The sequence below is a fragment of the Gobius niger genome (assembly GCF_951799975.1).
Source record: "Gobius niger genome assembly, chromosome: 16".
Classification (NCBI taxonomy): domain Eukaryota; kingdom Metazoa; phylum Chordata; class Actinopteri; order Gobiiformes; family Gobiidae; genus Gobius; species Gobius niger.
Genome location: NC_136867.1, coordinates 14609734 through 14630206, shown reverse-complemented (window position 1 = coordinate 14630206; position 20473 = coordinate 14609734). Strand labels below are relative to the sequence as shown.

Genomic DNA, 20473 nt, shown 5'->3' with positions numbered 1-20473 from the left:
GCAGCTTAAGAGTCCAGGGATTAGCTTGTCTTTTAAATTGTGCGGTTATATATAACTTATGTAGTGAATCATTGTTAGCATTTGAAGCCGAAAAGTACCGCATTTGCTATTGCCAGAATAAGTTGAGTATTAAAGCATGAAAGTTGATGATAAAAGCTGTTATTTTATTTATTCTGCTCCATATAGAACACAGTTTCAAAAGCATTTATGGGCTAAGGCCATAATTACCAGTAATTATCAGTGTATCCTGTAATTTCCTCCTGGCTTTGAACAACACAGTAAGGTACAGCAGTTCAAACCAAATCTGCAAGTGATAGTAGACGACCAGCTGCACGTTCTGAAAGAACCAAGAGAGGCCAAAAAATGATCTTGTTGAGACAGACCGGTTACCATGTCTAATGCGGTCTTCTCTAAGAACACTTTCTTACTCTATATGCGTATCAAATATCTAATGCTTGGAGCAATCAGGCTGTCTGATTAAAGGGACTGGCATGAGTGTCGTGGCTGTAAGACATTATGAGCCCAATCTTGTGTTTCTAAACGCAGGCTGTAGACTAGACTTGCGGGGGAAAAGCGTTTTCTCTATGAAATCTTCTGCTTCATATCTGACACCATAAGTGGCCTGGACAGACACTCATGGTGATGTTATGTGTACAACAGTGGTTCCTTTTCCTACAGACCACACAGGACTTGAATATATTCAATACCAGCGCTAGAGCGGGACCATCACTATCTTCTCTTTCTGGACAGTGTTGAACTCACAGTGGGATAAATAAGTTTGTAGTTGTGTATATGAGGCTGCGTACAATGTTAATGTAAAAATGAGGAGAGCGAAGGGGAAGAAGCAGAAGTTCGTTGTCAGCGTTGCTTGCAGCACACCCCGCCTCAATCGACCCTTTTTTTTTCTAAGCGACACCCTCAGGCTACTGGCCACAAGCACTGGCACATCATTGTTTGTACACAACATACCGGCATCATCCTGAACAACACTGGTGTTGTGCAGTTGAAGTGTCTACATCTTTTTTTCAAATTGAAAAGTTATTAAATGCTTAAAATACAGTTTTACTTGAAAACTTTATTGTATTTTATTGGTTGCACCAAGCACATGCATTTTGACATGTCCTATGAGAAAGACTTCAGGATCATAGAGTAGGCTGTGTAAACTACAATATATGCATTAAAATCTCTATTGATATTCAAGGATGACATTGTGTTTGAAAACCACATGAAAGATCCATAGCACTGCTACAGTAATGTGCAGTCAACGCTGTAGTAACACAAATGTATTCTGCCTTGAAATCCAGTGTTTGTGGGTTAGATTTATAGACTGAGAAGGAAATGTGCTGCCTCTCCACTGATGAACATTAAGACTCACAGTGCCTATTTATGATTTACATCAGCAAATGGCCTCTAGGATCTGCTGGAAAACGTTAATAACTTTGTATTGTTGTTATTATTTGCTTAGAATGTGTTTATGCATCTTAAATTAGAAACTGAATTATGCCCCCAAATAAGCCCTAATTGGTGCTAGTGCAGGTCTCCAGCAGTTAAAGCTCAGTGACTGAATATCTGAGCTTTCAAATAAGGAATGGTGTGTACCTATTGTCGGGCAAGCCATGTAAACGTGGTATATTGTCTTTTTCAACCATCCTACAGCGCCATTACCTCAAGTTTCTTTGAGTTCTTCTTAATGAGACGTGTTTCCCCTTTCAGCCATGGAGGGCGACGGAGAGGTGATCATCACTCCAGTCCAGAACTGCAGTCACTGTGAGAGCGGCGACTGCCATGAGAGCACGGAGGGCATTATCTGTTACTGCGACGACGACTTGATCCTGGCAGCAGACAAAGTGTCCTGTATCAACGCCACAGGTACTCGCCCCCCCATACGCATCAAATAATGGACACCCAAAGCCATCAGCAGAAATGGCCTGTCTGAAATTAATCGAAACAAAGTGGAAATGGTTTGTAAAATGTAATTGTACCTGTAATAGACTGTGTCAGCGGCCACATAATGAAGTCTTCTCTGAATGTAATTAAGCCGCGCTGCAGGCTCTTGACTCTATTGAATCTTTATCTGAGGAAACATTTTTAATAGTGTCTTAATCAGTCATAATAATTATCAAACTGCAGGATAAGCCAAGTTATTATTGAAAATGAATGCCCCAGTGGCACAAGGGTTAGATATTTTAGTAGGTGTAAGTCCTGTCTGGTCATTTGAGACTTATCTCTGCACCACCAGCAGATTAAAGGTTGGTCTTATCAGGTCAAGGATTTGTGAGAGAAAATTTACTCTGACGACATTACACACTACATTGTGTCTGCTGCCAAATAATGAGCCAATGCAACCGAGGGAGCCAGATAAAATCGAGTGAGGCTCGTGCAATAACTCTTTTTTATGAATGGATGCCTTGTTCTCTACCTCAAATAAAACTAACATTGCAGACCATTTACCATTTAATATAGTTCTCTAAAAGAAAAAAGAAATTATAACAACCACAATACAATATGTAACATTCACACAAACATTATATAGTATAACCTTTGAAAATAGTCAAAGAGCCAACGAAAATGAGAAATCTTAAATGCAAAGGCTTTACAAATTTCTTTTACTGATCAAAACGTGAAACTTTTGCACAGGGCTATATTTCTGGAATCAGTGGCACTATGACATTATAATTTCTACCCAACACAAAGCAGACCTATAATTATGTCTTCTGTAATATGTTAACGACTTGTCTCTTTCTTTAAGGCCCTAATTTTCAAATCTGCATCAGCCAACGTCACCCAGCAGATAACGCATGGATGCTAAGTCCTAATTTCAGTCTGCTCTCTGGAGACAAGCAGTTTGGCGTCTGTGATCTCCCGTTGTGCCCGAGAGAGAATTGACATGCAACACCCATCGCAGCTCTTAATCTTCTCTCTGTCGTCATTTTCACATCATTAATTGAGTTGAGGATCAAAGCGGCAATGGGAATGTTAATACTCCTCATGGGGGAAGATAACGATTGTGGTGCTGTTGTCTTGTGATGCAGAGGTGTCCCTACTGCCTCTTCAGCCCTCCCTATCCCATCTCGCCCTGGGTCTGTCTGTGGGTACCTCGGCTCTCATCGCTGCCCTGCTGCTGGCCGTGTCCGGAGTCATGATCAGTGAGTACGGTTTATATGTCATTATGTGAAATTAGTGGCTTACTGTATTTTCCAGACTATAAGTCGCTCCGGAGTATAAGTCGCACCAGCCAAAAAATGCATAATGAACAAGAAAAAAACATATATAAGTCGCTCCGGGGTATAAGTCGCACCAGTCATCCTGGCGCACCATTGACAAGCCTCTTCCGGCATCACGTTGTTCAAGCACCACCTTTACAAACTGTGGCCATCTAGCTTTTATCCTGTGATTAGCTTTTTTTGTTTTCTTTAATGCAGTAAGAGCATCCTCCGCTTTCCACCAGTCCCTAACAAGTCTCTCGCTCACTCATAACCTTCTTTCTGCTGCTCGATTACCGTTTTTGGCTGCATACTTTACTACTTGCAGCTTGTAATCTGCAGAATATGATTTTCTTTTTGGGGGCATTTGGGTTCACAGTAGCAGATACTGGATACACAAGCCTAGAGCGCCCTCTAGTGGCTGTGAAATTATATATTTTGATATATAAGTCGCACCTGAGTGTAAGTTGCACCCCCAGCCAATTATGAATAAGAAGTGTGACTTATAGTCCAGAAAATACGGTACTGTGTTTTGAACTATACAAGATGTGAGCTATGAAGGATAAACTAGAGCATTTATCCTTTCTAAGATATTAGTCTCACATAACCCTGTGTGAACCAGTAAAATTATACTATAGACATGTGATAAGAGAAGGCACAACACTATGCTATCAGGACCCGGCATTGCAGTTTTCAAAACCAACCAATCAAATTTATTTAGTGCAGAATTCATAAAGGGCAACTAGATGGATTTTCTAGCATGAGAATTCTTCTTCTTATCCAAGAGCAGAGCCTCAAGAGAACATCTTCAGACCTTGAGTATCCTCTGACCTTTATGCCTGACAGCATTTGCTCAAGTTAGAGTTTCTTTCAATATATTAACATCTTTAACCTTGCAACGCTGCAGTGATTCTCGGAACTCAATTGAACTCTGAGACAGATGCAGGCACATTATTGCTTAAAGTGCCTTGATTTTGTGTCTGTTTACGTGGCTATACGTTTCTTGCTGTCTTTAAATCAGACCCTGAACTCCATCTGTGTCTGGCTCCTGGCCTCTCAAGCAGCTCTCAGCAGCTTTCCGTACAATGACCATGAAGCATGTGGCTATTGGCTGCATTTGTCTGTCTCCACTGCCCATTACAGCACTTGTCTGGTCCACACAGGCACTATCTGTTGCCCAAGCACACCCTCCAACACATTACTAGCAATGCTCCCAGGCCTGTTTACACACCAGTAAGCCAGGCAGGTGTGGGAATCCCTCTGTGATGTATAAAAACATTGATGGATGGTTGCTTAGCAGGCAGTTGACAGCGCTCATGCATTAGACAGGGCTGGGTAAATAAATAATCTCTTCACGTACGCCCAGAGGGATACCCACGTAGTAAATGCACTAAATGGAGCTAATGTCTTCATAATATAGGTCAGGACTTGTGTTGGTGTGGGTGCTCACGTCGAACAAAGAGAAAGAAAGATCAATGTCTCACTCAAGTGAAGGTTGAAAGTTCACAGAAGTAGGTTGCGTTTCAGTACTTTCTGGATGGATTAACTAGCGGTAAAGATTGTCACAAAAGTGCTGTTTGTTTTAAGTTTATTTTTGGAGTTCATATTAACTGGGAGAATTAACTCTTGGTGTAAAAAAGAAAAAGTGATCTCCCAGAATGCATTCTACTGAAATAAATGTGGACCCAAGCTTGAGCCTTGTGGAGACCCTTCAAATATAAGCAGCAATTTGACATATACTTATTGAAATGCATTATATTTGGGTTGTTTTGTATTATCTTTTATAAATGTAATAAAATAAGCAGAAAAGAAGAAGTAAGTCTGTGTTTTCTTTAATATATTTTGAGGGAAGAAGTGTTCGGAGAAGCTGAGGTGTAAAAGAACAAAAAGCACTGAGCACATAAAGGCAATGAATAATTAATTCACAAAACTATTTTGTCTCCCATCAATTTTTGTGGCGGTGGCTGAATTTCTCATTGTGAGTTTTTATTTTCCTATTTCCTCCAGTGTATAGACGGAAGCACACAGAGCTGCAGTCCATCCAGCTGGAGTTACAGAGTCCGGACTGTAAGCTCAGTAAGCTGCGAGCCTCCACCATCATGACTGACTACAACCCCAACTACTGCTTCGCCGGAAAGCCAGCCTCCGTAAATGACCTGAAAGAAGTGCCCCGCCGCAACATCTCCCTCACCAGGTAGCAACAGTCTCTGCATACATAACTAGCCCTGAATCACAGCGATTGTAATTCTTAATGTGTCTTCTGAAACACTTGATTTAAGCCACAGTCGCCCACTGAAGGCTACTAGTGACCTCTGTTTGTATAGATGCCCTAGTAGTTCGGACTTTCAAGTGCCAGTGATCTCTTGACAACTGCCAAGATGCATCATTTAAACTTGTAATTGATAATGTCATGAAACTATGTGCTCGTGGAGTGATTCTAATGCCTCCCATATTGGATTATGGTAAATAATGTATCTTAAAAGAATCGTTTGTCATGTTGGACTCACTGACGTTCCCTTTTGCATATTACATGAATGCATTATAGTTTTGCACGGGCTAGTTAAAAAAAAATCACAGATCCCTAAATCTCTGTATTGTTGACATTATTCATCTGAAATGACCACATATTTTACACAAACAGTCTCATCTTAAACAATGCAATAAGGCCATCAGTTGGTGTAAAATATGCCTCAATAATGGATGTAGATGGTAATACCGCATGTGTTTGCGCGCCTCCAGAGGTTTGGGTCATGGTGCGTTCGGTGAAGTGTATGAAGGCCTAGCGGTTGGGATCCCAGGTGAACCAAGTCCACTGCAAGTCGCAGTCAAAGTAAGTGTGTAATGAAAGATCATCTGAATATAAACTGCACTCATTGTCGCATTGTAAAAGTAAATAATTGTGGTGAAACACATACACTTCAGTACTTGCTTTGCATAGTTCCTTGCAGTTAAACTTTAGCGGCTGAAACACTGCATCATCTTTTTGTCTAATTTACAATAGACCCTTCCAGAGGTGTGCTCGGAGCAAGATGAATTGGACTTCCTCATGGAGGCCTTAATCATCAGGTGAGGCGAAGTACAAAACCAAGTCTCTAATTAAGTGCCAACAAAGCAATTCTTTATCCACTGTTGTATTTGTCCCCACAGTAAGTTCAGCCACCAGAACATTGTTCGCTGCATCGGAGTCAGCCTGCAGGCCATGCCCCGCTTCATCCTGCTCGAGCTCATGACCGGAGGAGACCTCAAGTCGTTCCTGAGGGAGGCTCGACCAAGACTGGTAGGGCAAACTGCTTCTTCTAACCGTGCACTATAACTCACCTGCTTTCAGATATCTATTCATCTATACACTTATGTGATCAGGAACAGCCATCAAGCCTCTGCATGGTGGACCTCCTCAATGTGGCCAGAGATATTGCCAAGGGCTGCCAGTATTTGGAGGAAAACCAATTTATACACAGGTAAGAGGCCAAATGAGTGCAGAATCTATTTAAAATAAAATATATGTTAAGACTACTTCTTTCAGGACAATTTTCAAATGTATGGACCAATGGTGGGTTGCTTCCATAGCATGTGTTCCCCACTTTTTTCATATATATTTACAGTCAGATCTATCCATCCAATCATAACATATGGTGTGTGTATGCGTTTTGCTCTCCACATAGTGGCAGGGAGGACAAGTGATGAGTTAGGCTTCACAGCAGCCAGATGGGCGAGCGGCTTGTGTTTTTATGGTCCGTGTCCGTGGCATGAGTCAACAAATCGCCTCCTCTATATACACATTTAATTCAATCCAAGAATGAAGCTGAGTTGCAAAATAACCCTAAAACGATGGTGCTGTATACAAGGAGGGACATAGTGTAAAGCAAAACAAAAAGCACACACTGAAATGCGTTGCTTTTTGAAGTAGTTTGGATCCATATGTTTTCATGATCAAAACGACTTAACGTAACTATATGTTGGCCATCCAATAAAATGCACTATTCAAACATCTTTTTGCCAATCAATCAAATTACTTAAAGCAGTACTAAGTAACTTATTTACCTTAATAAATCCTTTTTGTAGTCCCTGTGGGGGTAATACAAATGTTTATGGGATGATTGGAGGGTCTTTCATCTCTCCCTGGTGTCTCTGGCCAGAAAACCATGTTTGCAACTTGACTGCCCCCGGTGCGGAGAAAGCAATACACACTAATGTAATCACGAAGAAGAAGCTAACATGCTAACGGGCAAAGCTAACTGCGGGCTAACGTCACTTTAAACAGTATGTACAGCCAAGTTTGAGTGAAAAAAATTATTTCCATTGTATAATTGGATGCACAGTAACCCTCTCTCCCTTCGCCTTTCCTGTCAGCGTAGTATTTACTCTCCAAGACAATTAATACATTTAAAAATCATAACTTGCTACTACACCTGCAGTTGCACTAATGGCCTCTAGGGGAAAGAGTTACTTAGTACTGCTTTAAGTGTTATCCTAATTTTTTTTTTTTACTATGTTACTGCCTTTTTACATCTTAGTCACTAGTCAATGTTCACATTTTGTTTAAAGAATCATCCATACTCATAGAGGACATGCTGCATTCTACAAGAAAGAAAAGGCCTACAATGAAAAACTAATATATTGACCATACTTTTAAAGCATGCCTGCACCTTATCTCTTCTTCTGACTGCTTGTAAATTGCCTTCATCAATCTACCCCTTTTGTTGGACCCCTTTCTCTCCAATACCGCTTCTTTATATATAGCCTGTCTTCCCGCTTCCAAACCTATATTAAAATTCACCCTCGCACCGTCCTTGCATCTCATTTCAATTTTTATAGCGCCGTGTTTACTTAGGGTTGAGTCGAGGGCAGGTGAATGAAGTGGGAGTTGCAGCCACTTGCCGAGAGCCGCTGTTTTTGCAGGATCACTGTAAAAAAAAAAAAAAAAAAGACACCCCGTGGTTCGCTCAGGCAGGTTAATCTACAGGGTTAATGCTTCCTGAGAGAAACATAACACCGCTTTTTTTCCTTTTATCGGGCCGTGGTTGTTTCTTTTTACAACCTTAGTGTTAACAATAGAAACGGCAGCCATCTGAATCAGAGCACAACGCAGAGGAGAGGCAAAATGGTGTCATAGCACTCATAGCACAGGTGGGTTCTGTAAGTGCCGCAATGAAACGGGCCTTTAAGCCGCAGTTAAAATCCGTCGCAAATAGGTGCAACACAGTGAGATGCAAGTTAACGCAGTCGTGCTAACAGTCTGCACTACTATAACTGCGCGGCGTCCTTCCCCACAGCTGCTGGCTCCTGCGCTGCTACGTCTGTGCCCTTGCCTGTGTTGAGTAATAAGCTTGTTCCAGCCTGGTTAACACGTGCCAACGACGTGAAATGTATCGTTTGTATCCCGGGAATGTTGACCTGGGGGTAAATTTGTGTACGTGCGACTTGTGTATTGCATGTCAAGGAGAGATTCGCTTTCAAAAACACAGTTGGGTCCATTTCGGGGTTTGATTCCAGGCAAAGATGCAGTCGTAGTGAATAAAATAGGACTTTTCTGATCTCACAATGGAGAAATTCACTTAAAAAAAAAAAAAGTCTCAAAGTTGTTTTTTTAAGTGAAGGCTAATACAAATGTGTGAAAGAAAAATTACTGTTTTGTCGCCGTTAATCCTATTCAGAACAAAGCCGGTTGTTTATGTGCTTCAATTGAAATCAGCGGCTTTACATTTTTCATATAAAACCAAGCTCATGGTAACTGCCCCAGACACGATGTTGTTATTATTCACTTGTTTCCGATGCATAATATAACAGAGGGGGCAGCTGCTAACCATTTCTGGCACAGTAAAGTGGGGCAGCCGAGTTGAGAACTTAACATTTTTAGAAAACCCTCACTTTCAATCAGCCCTGACTATGACTTCATCCTCATTGTGTCATTCCTCATGCAAGTTCACCTTCAGCGCGGAGACATACCAGAACAAAAATTACATGCTGTACCTCGGTAGTTTCTTTTGGATGCTAAAATCAAAGGCATTGCGTAATATTGTAACGTCATTTTGAGTTAGATAAAAGAAAATGCCTCGCTTTCAGGATTTCTTTTTTTAATTCTCTGCAGACATTACCATAGCGTGGAGTGTGTCTGACAGGATTTTCTCAAATAACCAACCAAGTTCAGCGCAAATATGAACTTTCATAAAAAACACAATAATAAAAAAATAAAAAAAAGGTCTTTCTACACAGTCTATTCCAATCTTGACTCTAGTTGCACCATGTGGGTAGAGCCATAAAAGCATACAGTGCAGGAAAGAAGTATCTCAGCAGCTAGCCCGCGGCATCGGCTGGTTCCACCAAAGTGAAAACCAACAGGGGAGCGCTACTCGAGCTTCATGTCTTGAATCCTCATTGGAACAAATATACGGGAAAGATTTAGTAATTTACTGTCAAGATGATATATCGCCAATGGAGATATAGCAATGTAACGGTTCAGCTTATTTGTTTTTTAGCGGGTTTTGTCTCCGAAACTTTGCTCATGTCACGTCTACGTTTCCTGTTACTTTTTTTTCCTTCCTCAGGGACATTGCAGCACGTAACTGTCTGCTGACCTGCAAGGGACCGGGTCGCGTGGCCAAGATTGGAGATTTCGGGATGGCCAGGGATATTTACAGGTAAGAGTCCGTGACAGCTGGCATCAGTTGTCTCTGCGGCGATAATAAGCGATGTCCTTGGAGACAAGTCATGCTCCACTCAGGCAGAACATTATGACCTCGCAACTGTCCATTTTGTGAATTATAATAAACGCAAACTACACAGGCAGCAGCAGTTTTATCTTGTTATCTTATATTGTAATCAAATACTTAATATATCTCACCCACAAACATGTTCTGGGATGAAGAGACAATTGTCCTATGCCTTTCAGAGGCCGTAATGATATGCCTGCTGCTGTTACTTTCCTCCCCCTGGGCTTTCTTAGTCCTTATTACTGAATGAGCAGCTTTTTTTTTTTTTTTTTTTCTATCACACTGTCATACCTGGGCTTTATTCCATGGTCCCAGTGGAGCATTATTATTATTCTTGCCTTTTTTTAGCGATAGCAACATGTGGAAAAGCTTAAATGAATACCGTATTCAGCAGGGAAATCTCCTAAAGCCTTTCATCTGCAAAGAAACCGGAGCGGGGGGGAAATGTGTCACAACAGGCAGCTATAGCAATGCACCATTTTGAAGTCGCCCGATGGAGCATCAGTAAAAAGGCAGTGTCCCGACGGGAGCTTAGGGGCTGCTAGATTTAATTGCTGATATCAGTTTTTCAGGTGCCGGGTGACGTTTTTTTTTTTTTTTTTTTTTTTTTTATTCCTAGCTCGGAGCCACAGAGCTGACACCGGGAGGTTTTTATACTCTTCGGTGTTATTTGAAGGGTAGTTGTTTTGATGCCACAAGTCAAGTGGGCTGTGTGATGATGTGCCCTCCCGCTATGTGCTGTGGTGTTATTGTGGGAGTAGGGGGCATATAGGCGTCATGTATAGTTTTCTTTTTGTGCCCTGCGGGAGATTGCTGTGTCCAAAGGCAGGCTTTTTCATGTGGTGAAGGTCAGAGGTGAGAATAAAGTGGCATTATGGCCTACACTTTGATCTTGAAAGCCACTTACTGCATCTAAATTGTCCCTATAAGGAGTAAAAGCGACACTTGTCCAGGCTCATGGCTGCGTTGGTCAGGAGGGTTCCAATCCAAGAACCCGTGATACCTGTGGCTGGCTAGTGTGATTGGTCTATATTTTGTTTTAATGATGGTATAATAAAATATATAATCATAGGCAATGAACTAGATTTCAGAACAGAACAGTCTCTTTCCACACATAAGAGTTTCACACCTGTCTGTGGCATTGATTCATTATTGGGGTGCTGTCAACAAACAGGTCGGATTTTGGCAGTATTGAGAGAGTCAGAATTCACTCATTGTCGATGGCTTTTAACGCACACATACACACACACACAGATACATTTTTCACTGCACTGGTTTTTCGAACTATAATAGCATCGAATATTGTAGTTTTTTTCCTGAAGTAACATAAGTTGGATTGACCCAATTGAATAGAGTAGAATAGAACAAAAGTGAATGGCTGACTTCGATAAGAAAAAGAGAAGAGTACATTTCTGTATGTAATCTGTCATTTCCTGAGTGAGTGCATGTGCTTGGTACACTGGTGATGGTTTCTTATCTAAAACGCCTTCAATGTCCATATAGAGGTGGAAAAGTGTTCCGTATGTCAATGTGCTTGTTTGAATTTGTCCATTTATTTAGTGTTGAATAGATCCTACTATACAGGGCTCAGACAGTCCTTCCAAAGTGCTCTCTCCACATACAAAGCTCTGCAAACAACGACACTGCCTGTCCATAATGCTCCAGGGTAAACATCCACAGCCGCAAAGATGAGGAAGTGACTGCTCTCTCTCTTAAATATTTCCTTTAAATAAACATGTGTATTCTGTCGGCTGATGCGTGTTGCTTGACCGAGGTTGGTCATGTCAGCGTGCTCCCGTAATTACCAGGCTGCATACTGTGTCCGGAGGTGCCTCAGTTGCTATTCCGCTCGCCGCCTCTTTGTTTCTCACAGTTCTTTTTCGCCTCAGACTTTTCCTCGCCTCGCACACACTAAAGTCTCTCATGCAGGCAGGAGCAGAAATGAGCCACGCAACTCTCATCTTGTCTATAGATTTTTTTTTTCAGGGACTGTATTTAAGCCGTCGCCTAATCTGCTCGCTCTGCTTTTGCTCTCAGTCGGGGCTGGTGTCAACCGTCATAATAAACATGTGCCTAAACCGCGGGGGGGCGGGTATCAAAGGATCCTGCGATAAAAAGGCGTTCACACACCTCCACAATGGGCTGACATGGAATCTGCATGTTTTGCGAGGGTGTTTTTAAGGTCAAATCGTGTGTTTTTATGTGTGTTTTTTTTTTTTACTGCTCTCGTCAGTATGAATCATACTATTGTTGAGTAGACTCTTAGAATTGTCTCAGTAGATTTGCTGGAATTGATCTCGTTATTGAAATGAATAAAGGCTGCATGACTCCTACACAGTAACTGGCCTGTCAAGCAAAACCCTCCTGGAAAGTAATTGTTTCTACGCTCCGCTGATCGTGTTTGCCTTTCTTCTTTCTTCTCTTGCAGCTCTTTCATCACGTACAGTGACATCTATATCAGTCATTAGAGCGCCGACTTATTTTGTAAAGTAAATACGTAGTTTTTCAAGAAGCACAAAATGTGTTGATTGAATTACACATCTTTAATTACATTCAAGGAGAATTTTATTTCCTGCTTTGTTGGTTTGAGAACAAAGAAAATTACAGAAAAGATCAGTGGCAGAATTGTTTAATTTTTTTCTATTATAACAACAAGTATTTAACTCTCACCATTGCGAGTGAGTAATGGCTGAGCTCTTTTAATGCGCCTTGATCGTATTCATCATTAGCTGCAGTGCATAGCCCTTGAAATATTGACATTGTGTAAATCTTTCATAAGCTAGCTTTTCTTATGTGCCCAAACTCACCTGAAACATTTCGCCTTGTCCGGCCACTTCAGACATGGCTACAGTAATAACAGTGATTTCCGGGCTCTTAACTTGTTGGCTGCAGACAGAGAAATGGCACTAATGGGGGCTTTATTTTGCACTCAGGCCTTTTGAAAATTGAAATGGCTCAGATGTTCCTATTCATTACGGAGACTGTGTTTTAAAATAAAACAAGTGCCGGGAGAAATGCGCTATTTTATGAGGAAATGGCTCGTAGGGGGAAACTGATTTATGCCGCTCGTGTCAAAAGTATTGCTAGGTGATGCTTTACACAGCCGCCTGACCCCACTTATGGCGAGATGCTGCAAGTGAATGGGGGGAGAAATTGATCAAGATGGATTCAATTCAAACCTTTGTTGAAAAAACCTTATGGCTCTCTATCCTAAAGGAATAAGGCAATGTGGAATTAGAATGATGTATCCCTACTCTTTTAAATGTTTTGACTTCATTTTTTGGAAATCTCATTTACTGATTCAAAGCAGTACTAAGTAACTTGTTTACCTTAATAAATCCTTTTTGTTTTCTCTCTGGGGGTAATACAAGTGTTAATGGGATGATTGGGGGGTCTTTCATATCCCCCTGGTGTCTCTGGCCAGAAAACCACACTTGCAGCTTTCCCTGCCCCGACACGGAGGCACACTCCAAGCTAACATGCTAACGGGCAAAGCTACCTGCGGGCTAGCACCACTTAAACAGTATTTACAGCCAAGTTTGTGTGAAAAAAAAATATCTCCATTGTGTAATGTACAATATCCCTCTCTCCCTTTGTCTTTTCTGTCAGCGTAGTATTTACTCGCACGGACAAGTAATGAGAAAAACAACGCAACCTGCTGTGGCGCTTATTCCCTCTAGGGCAGGGGTGGGCAGTTCATTTTCATAAGGGGCCACATGAGGAGCCTGAATTGAGTTGGAGGGCCGCACCAACAATAACACAAACTTATATCGGGATATAAGTATAATATATCGGGAGTGTATCGCCGGGGTCCATGAACAAAAGCTCCAAAATAAAAAAAATGTTTTGATTGGGAAAATACATTGAGGACTTTTTTTCAATAAATCTATAATGATGAGCCTGGCAGGACTGTAGCCTCATAAAAACGGCTTACACTTTACAAGCCTGTGTCACAAGTCTCTGCTACTTTGTAGTCAATATTCATTCACTCCGCACTCCGTGGTAGTAAGCTACTATTGTAGCCACAGCTGCCCAGGGGCAGACTGTTCATATCCCACTTGCAAGTCACACAATGTGTTGTTTATATCCTTATATCTTATTATGCCAGTGCCCTTTGCTGGACACCTGTGGAATTCTTTACTTTTATTCTTATTTAATCTGCCCCCTAGTGGCTGGAGTGAGCATTCTGGTAATAATAAAAAAAAAATCATAACTCCGCACAGGAATGAGCTAGAGACTTACTTTTTTTTTTGACATGCTTATGAATTTATGCCCTACAAGTTATGGGCCGGACTGAATCATCTCGCGGGCCGGATGTGGCCCGCGGGCCGTACTTTGCCCAGGTCTGCTCTAGGGGCATGAATTACTTAGTTCTGCTTTAATATGCCCTTAAACTTCCATTGTCTTTTGTGGGGTTGATAGTTCAAAGAAACAGACTTGAAGAAAGTTTGGAGCCCGTCAGTGCCAGGTGCTATATCCCATACAAACCCGTGGTACAAAGAAGTTAGTTCAGTGAAACATTAACATGGTTTACAGGCTGTCATGTTAAGAGAGCAAAAACCTGAAAATCGAAGAGAGGAATTGTTTTGCGTACAGTGTCTCTCATATCTCGATTTCTCAGAATGTGATGGACATGGTAACTCAGCTGAACCAAGCCCTATAAGCCTGAAGTTCGCCTTAAGGCTTTCGACAAACCTGCCACCGCTCCCCTATCAGCGCCCTGCATCAGATTACGTCCATGGCTCGGACAAAAATATAGATAGAAATCAAATTGAGATAAGATGTTCTTGGTGTTGGAAAGATCCGACTGAATAAAAATGATTTAATTGCAGGGCAGGGAAGTTTCTCTCTTTTCAGGAGATCGGCGAGGAGGGGCAGTCGTGTTGTCATGGTGATTGCCGTGTTGTGTTTTTTGTCCGCTAAACAAATTAAATGTTTTTGGTCCAGGGCGAGCTACTACCGGAAAGGAGGGCGCGCCATGCTGCCCGTCAAGTGGATGCCGCCGGAAGCCTTCATGGAGGGCATCTTCACTTCAAAAACAGACACATGGTGAGAGTGTTTTTGCAAATGTCTGCTTAATGCAATTCCCAGGCTTTAAGATGTTACTTCGCTGAGGGTGGGGCAGAGACAAAGAATATATCATTGCTGTAGACAGATCTTTTGTATCTCTTGTAACTAGATTTGATTTCTCTACGTTGCCTGTAAATGTGTTTTCTTTTTAGTATTGTTGATTTCCTTGATAAAGCTTGGGTTCGTGTTGTTCAAGACATTTTCCAGCCTGTCTAATCTTCGCTGGTCTGTCTTTCTCTGTCCTTCAGTACCTTTGATCCTGTGCCATATGTTTTTTTTTTAATTCCTTGTCTTGTCACAATCTCATTTCTGTCCTCCGCTCGTCCACTTTACAGCCCGGGCGGCCGACGATGCTTGTAATTTATGGCTTCATTCTCCTTCGCCGCTTGCTCCCCGTGTAACTAATCTCTGCTCTAATGGCGCGTCTGTCTCAGGTCGTTCGGGGTGCTGCTGTGGGAGATCTTCTCATTGGGCTACATGCCATACCCCAGCCGCAGTAACCAGGAAGTGCTGGAGTTTGTCACCAACGGAGGGAGGATGGACCCGCCCAAAAACTGCCCCGGACCAGTGTAAGTATGAGCAAAGGAATAGACAAACTCTGACTTAGACTTGGCAGCACAGTTAGATGCGCCTTGAATTCGACTCGATCCAGTTTTCAGTGACTTTTTCTCGAGCTCCGAAGGCCGTGGCAAAAACTTGGACTAGAAAGGGCTGTGTATATCCACGACAACACAGAATAGAGATCTTTAATGAATGAATTGTATGGGCTGCACGTGACCACAAGAATGAGCCTATACTCCCTGGAGTTCTAATTACGACGCTGCTCTACATAAATATGAGAGCGACGCACACAGCGCGCAGATCTGCACATGAAAGCCTTGCCTGATTTGCTTATATTGACACATAAAAGACTTGTGACCTAGAAGGCGTCAGAAAAATTTAACGGCAGATTGCTCTCAGTGTTTTTCCAATGCGGACGCCTCGCTTACATGTTCTTTTATGCTTGCCTCGCGATTTGGAAGGAGTCACGGGGAGCTGATGGGGTGCATAAAAACCATTTCGAAGGCAGCTTTTATTTTGAATCCAGTCTGGCAGATAACGCCTCTTGTCAGCTGCTCTGTGTAACATATAAGAGGAGAGCGCCCTTTTTTTTTTTCCCCCTCCAAATGCGCACAGTCAATTTGCTCGATGTGATTGTGCGGCTTTATCCTTCACACCTGTTGGCCGCAGCTCTGCAGATGGCAACCTGCCGAGAAATGTTCCCCTCGAAATGTCGACGTGTTAACCAATGAAATCAGCCACCCAGCAGTGTGTCTTTAATTTGAAGTCAAGAAACCTGCTCACAACCAGGCGCTAAGATTACTGGAAGCAACAAGAAGCCAATTTGGCAATTAAAAGCATATTCAGCACTTACTTCACCATCAGTGGCTGTTGCTATCTTAACAGCCCATTGAACACAATCAGTCAAACTCGAGGGAGGCTGCATCGTAATTCTGCCTCAAGCAATCAAAACAATATTAAGATTTTTTTTTTTATATTTTGGCGGTAATCCAGCTGGCAATTTTAAATCGCGGAAGATATGTTTTTTGGTCCGATTTTTGACTGTATTTGCATTTTGGAATATTTTGTATATATGTTTTTTTTTTTTTTTTTAAACGTGTCTCTCTATCTCTGTCCGTGTGTATATCTAGGTATCGCATAATGACCCAGAGTTGGCAGCATCAGCCCGAGGACAGACCCAACTTCTCCACCATCCTGGAGAGAATCGACTACTGCTTACAGGTAATTTAGCACTGATCAATTGGGACACTTTTCCACCAAATTAGCTTCGGTTTTAAATCACATTTCCTCAAAGCTTCCACTGTTCCTGGAACCTTGGTGCCATCTAGTGAAACAGCTTTCATCTGCCTTTGCATCAGTGTATTCTTGATGCTGCAGCTGAATTCTTTAAGTACTTTTTCATCCTAATGTTTTGAAATGTTATATTATAGGACCCTGATGTGGTGACAACCCCCCTGCCCATTGAGTATGGTCCTGTCCCAGACGAGGAGGAGAGAGGTGCGCAGCCTGAGGATCAGGTGACCCCCACTGTGGTGGTGAAAGCCCAGGTGCCTGATGGACAGGCTCCTCAGCCCCCGTCCTACCCCAGTGAGGACCCCCGGAGAGCAACGGAGAGCAGCGAGGCCAATGCACAGCCCAGCTCTCAGCCCTGCCTCCTGCCTCACACTCAGACCACAATCACCATGACAACCGCCGTCACCTCCACAGCAACATCGGCACTCATGTCCAAAGGACCACAGGTGTCCATACAGCCCCCCGCTGAAGGCGGGCATGTGAACCCAGCCTTCACCCAGGCCCATGGTGTGGAGAAAGAGCACAGTGCAGGGAAGAACACCAGTCTGTGGAACCCCACCTACGGCTCCTGGTTCCTGCAGCAGCAGCAGAGGAAGCAGCAACAGCAGCGACAGGCAGCAGTGGGGGCCACAGTGGGGGCCACAATGGGGGCCACAGGGGGAGCAGGTGGCCGGGTTCCCGGGGAGGGCCAGGAGCATATGGGCCGGACTGTGGCCGAGGTGGCAGGAGCGCTGGGTCTGCAGCACCAGCACAAGATCCAGCAGCAGCTGCAGATGCTGCACCAGCAGCAGGGCCTGTGTAGACCCCTGCTGCCCCCCCCTCCACCCCCTGCCGCACAGTCGCCCCTGCTGCTGGATTCCAGCACACTGCCCCCTGTGCCCCTCTACAGACTCAGGCGCTTCCCCTGCGGGAACATCGGCTACGGATACCAGGAGCAGGGGCTGCCCATGGACCCGAGCGCAGCACAGACCTCTGCTCATCCGCGGGGGCCCATCCCCACTTCCCTGAGCAGGCCGGGGGTGCCTGAGGACAGCCGCCCCCTGCTGGTCACCATGGGGACAGTGCAGGACCCCCGGCTGCCCCGTATAGAGGGCCATAACGCCACAGTGCTTTAGCCCCACAGGCTGCTGTTTGTGTCAGACTCTGTGTGCACCGGCCCACAGCACTGTGTCAGATCCTCCACAACGGACCATCACTTTCCATTGAACTGTGGAGGCATGTCCAAACTAACGAAAGCACAGCAGAGGACTACATCCAATCAGGCAGCAGGGACATGTGGAGAGTCTAGTTTTAAAAGAGAACATGTATTTTTTCATTGCTGGCTGTAATGGCTGATGGTCATGGTCATGGACTGTATGTGTTGAAAAAGAGGAAGGCTCTTTTCACTGAGAGGACTTCAGAGGAAACAAATCTTTATATTGTTGACTTTACCAAGCGTCACAAACTTTGGTGATATCTTTTGCAGCTGTGAGAACCAGCTGCACCACACCATTTTGGGAAAAGCAAAGTGGTGAGAACATCTGTCAGACTATTTTTCCAAAAGTCAGTTACCAGAGACTTTCTACCTAAAATACAGCGAAAAAGTGTTTGTTGTTGTTTGCTTGCCTGCTTGTTTATTTATTTGTTGTTTTTATTTATTAGTTGGAAGTGGTTCTATAAATTATTGATGAAGGTGGCTTTTAAAATCCCAGTTCATTTGACGTATTTTCAATTACAGCTTATGTTTCTCTTATGAATTTACTTACATGTTTGGCAAAGTTAAGGTTAAACTGTTTGGTTTTTTTTGCTCCTTTTAAAATGCATAAATGACTCGACAGGCTGAGGATCAGAGTGCGGGAGAGAGCAGAATGAAGTGGGACAGGGCACATTTCTCACTGATGCTTTGTGTCTGCGTCTACAAACTGGAATACATGTAAGTTCTCGTAAAAATCAGTGCTTCGAGACACTCCAATTGGCTCTGTTCTGTTCTGTTCCCTTTCTCTGGCCACAGTGGGTATTGCTGAATCAATCTTAACCTTCAAATTGCTATCTCCAAGTGCTCTATGTTGGGAAATTTGCATATTTTATCTTTTCTATTATGGAGTGAGAGTTGTGGAATACAAATGAGTGCGATGACCAAGTTTGAATATATAAGAGGTCTTTTTTTCCCCCCTCCATTCATGAGTGAGGGTGCCAGATGTTTCAACCTGCTCTCACGCGCTGCTAACACTCATCTCCGCTCAAGTTTGTTTGTTATTAAGACCGATGAAAGAAGGTGTATTTGTCAAACCACGCCAAAAGTCAAACCAATGAACTGCTGTTTTTTTGTTTTTTTTCTGTGGGCGGGGGAAACGCTTTTGGCTCGGATGCGTTTGGCAAAGCTTGTCAGTGTTTCACGTGGCAAAGCAGCGATAAGCTGTCATGTTTGTTGACATGTTACAACGGCCTGTCGTCGCAGCGCTGGGACAGATGCAGACAAATGCATTCATGTACAGTGGGTTCAGAGAGTGTTCAGACCAATTATTTCTATTGGACTATTAGCAGCCTGATACACTGCAATCAAATCAATGTATTTCTGTTGGTAAAAAAAAAAATCCATTCATTATCCTAAAAAAGATAAACCCTTTAAAAATAGACATTTAAAATATTTTGGGAACATGAGCATTCAGACCGCATACCACATCTTCAGACCCGTTCCATTTAGGGCTGCACAATATGAGGGTAAAAGAAAAGCACTATTTGACTTTTTGAATATTGGGATAACCATATTACTACAATATTTTACAAAACAGTACATTCATTAGATTGAAACGTAAGCAATTTGTTTGAGGTGAAAACAACGGTAAAATTTAGTTAAATTAGGAAATTATGGTAAAGTTGATTTTTTGCACATTTCCAAGTTTTGGGATGTGTATTCGCTAAAAATATGGAAATTTCCGATTACTTTTGCGATACATTGCTGCTTCTTATAGTGCATATGACATATTTAAAGCAGTACTAAGTTGCTTGGGGGTGGTGTCTGGCCAGAAAACCACACTTGCAGCTTTCCCTGCACTGTGTTGGAGTCACCAATACACACTTATGGAATCACAAAGAAGAAGCTAACAGGCGAACGGGCAAAGCTAACTGCGGGCTAGCACCACTTAAACAGTATTTACAGCCAAGTTCGAGTGAAAAAAAAAAGATCTCCATTGTGTAATTGGATGTGCAATATCCCTCTCTTCCTTTGTCTTTTCTGTCAGCGTAGTATTTACTCTGACAGACAATTAATGAGTAAAAAAACGTAACATGCTACGACACCTGCAATGGCGCTTACGGCCTCTTTAATGAAGAAATGTTGGGCAGGAAAGTTATTTTTATTTCAATTTTTAAACTCCTGACAGGAAGTGACATAGATAAAGGTTGACTCACTCCTTTCCCAATGACATAACATGGTCAGCATGGCAACAGTTTAAAATTGTTGCCTTCATCTATGTCACTTCCTGTCTGTGTCCAATACGGAAGTGGAACTACAAACATCACAAAAAATGGCCAAACTGAAGAAACTTGGGTAGAATCTTAAGCAAAATCTTAAATATAATTGTGTTAACTATGTTTTAGCCAAAATTATGTCTAACGTGTCATATGCGCTTTAAGATTTGGATATTGTGTCACCTA

At 42.7% G+C, this 20473-nt stretch overlaps 1 protein-coding gene across 1 annotated transcript in view; it reads left to right on the top strand.

Moving 5' to 3' along the window:
* Positions 1-19595, top strand: part of alk (ALK receptor tyrosine kinase) — a 423524-nt gene extending 403929 nt beyond the window's left edge. The window contains exons 18-29 of the mRNA XM_079573064.1: positions 1714-1869; positions 3033-3146; positions 5211-5397; positions 5943-6033; positions 6205-6269; positions 6351-6480; positions 6564-6661; positions 9749-9841; positions 14861-14962; positions 15418-15552; positions 16675-16765; positions 16975-19595. Of these exons, the coding sequence (XP_079429190.1) occupies positions 1714-1869; positions 3033-3146; positions 5211-5397; positions 5943-6033; positions 6205-6269; positions 6351-6480; positions 6564-6661; positions 9749-9841; positions 14861-14962; positions 15418-15552; positions 16675-16765; positions 16975-17952 (2240 nt within the window). The 3' untranslated portion in view covers positions 17953-19595. The remainder of the gene's footprint in view (positions 1-1713; positions 1870-3032; positions 3147-5210; positions 5398-5942; positions 6034-6204; positions 6270-6350; positions 6481-6563; positions 6662-9748; positions 9842-14860; positions 14963-15417; positions 15553-16674; positions 16766-16974) is intronic.
* Positions 19596-20473: the final 878 nt, after the last annotated feature.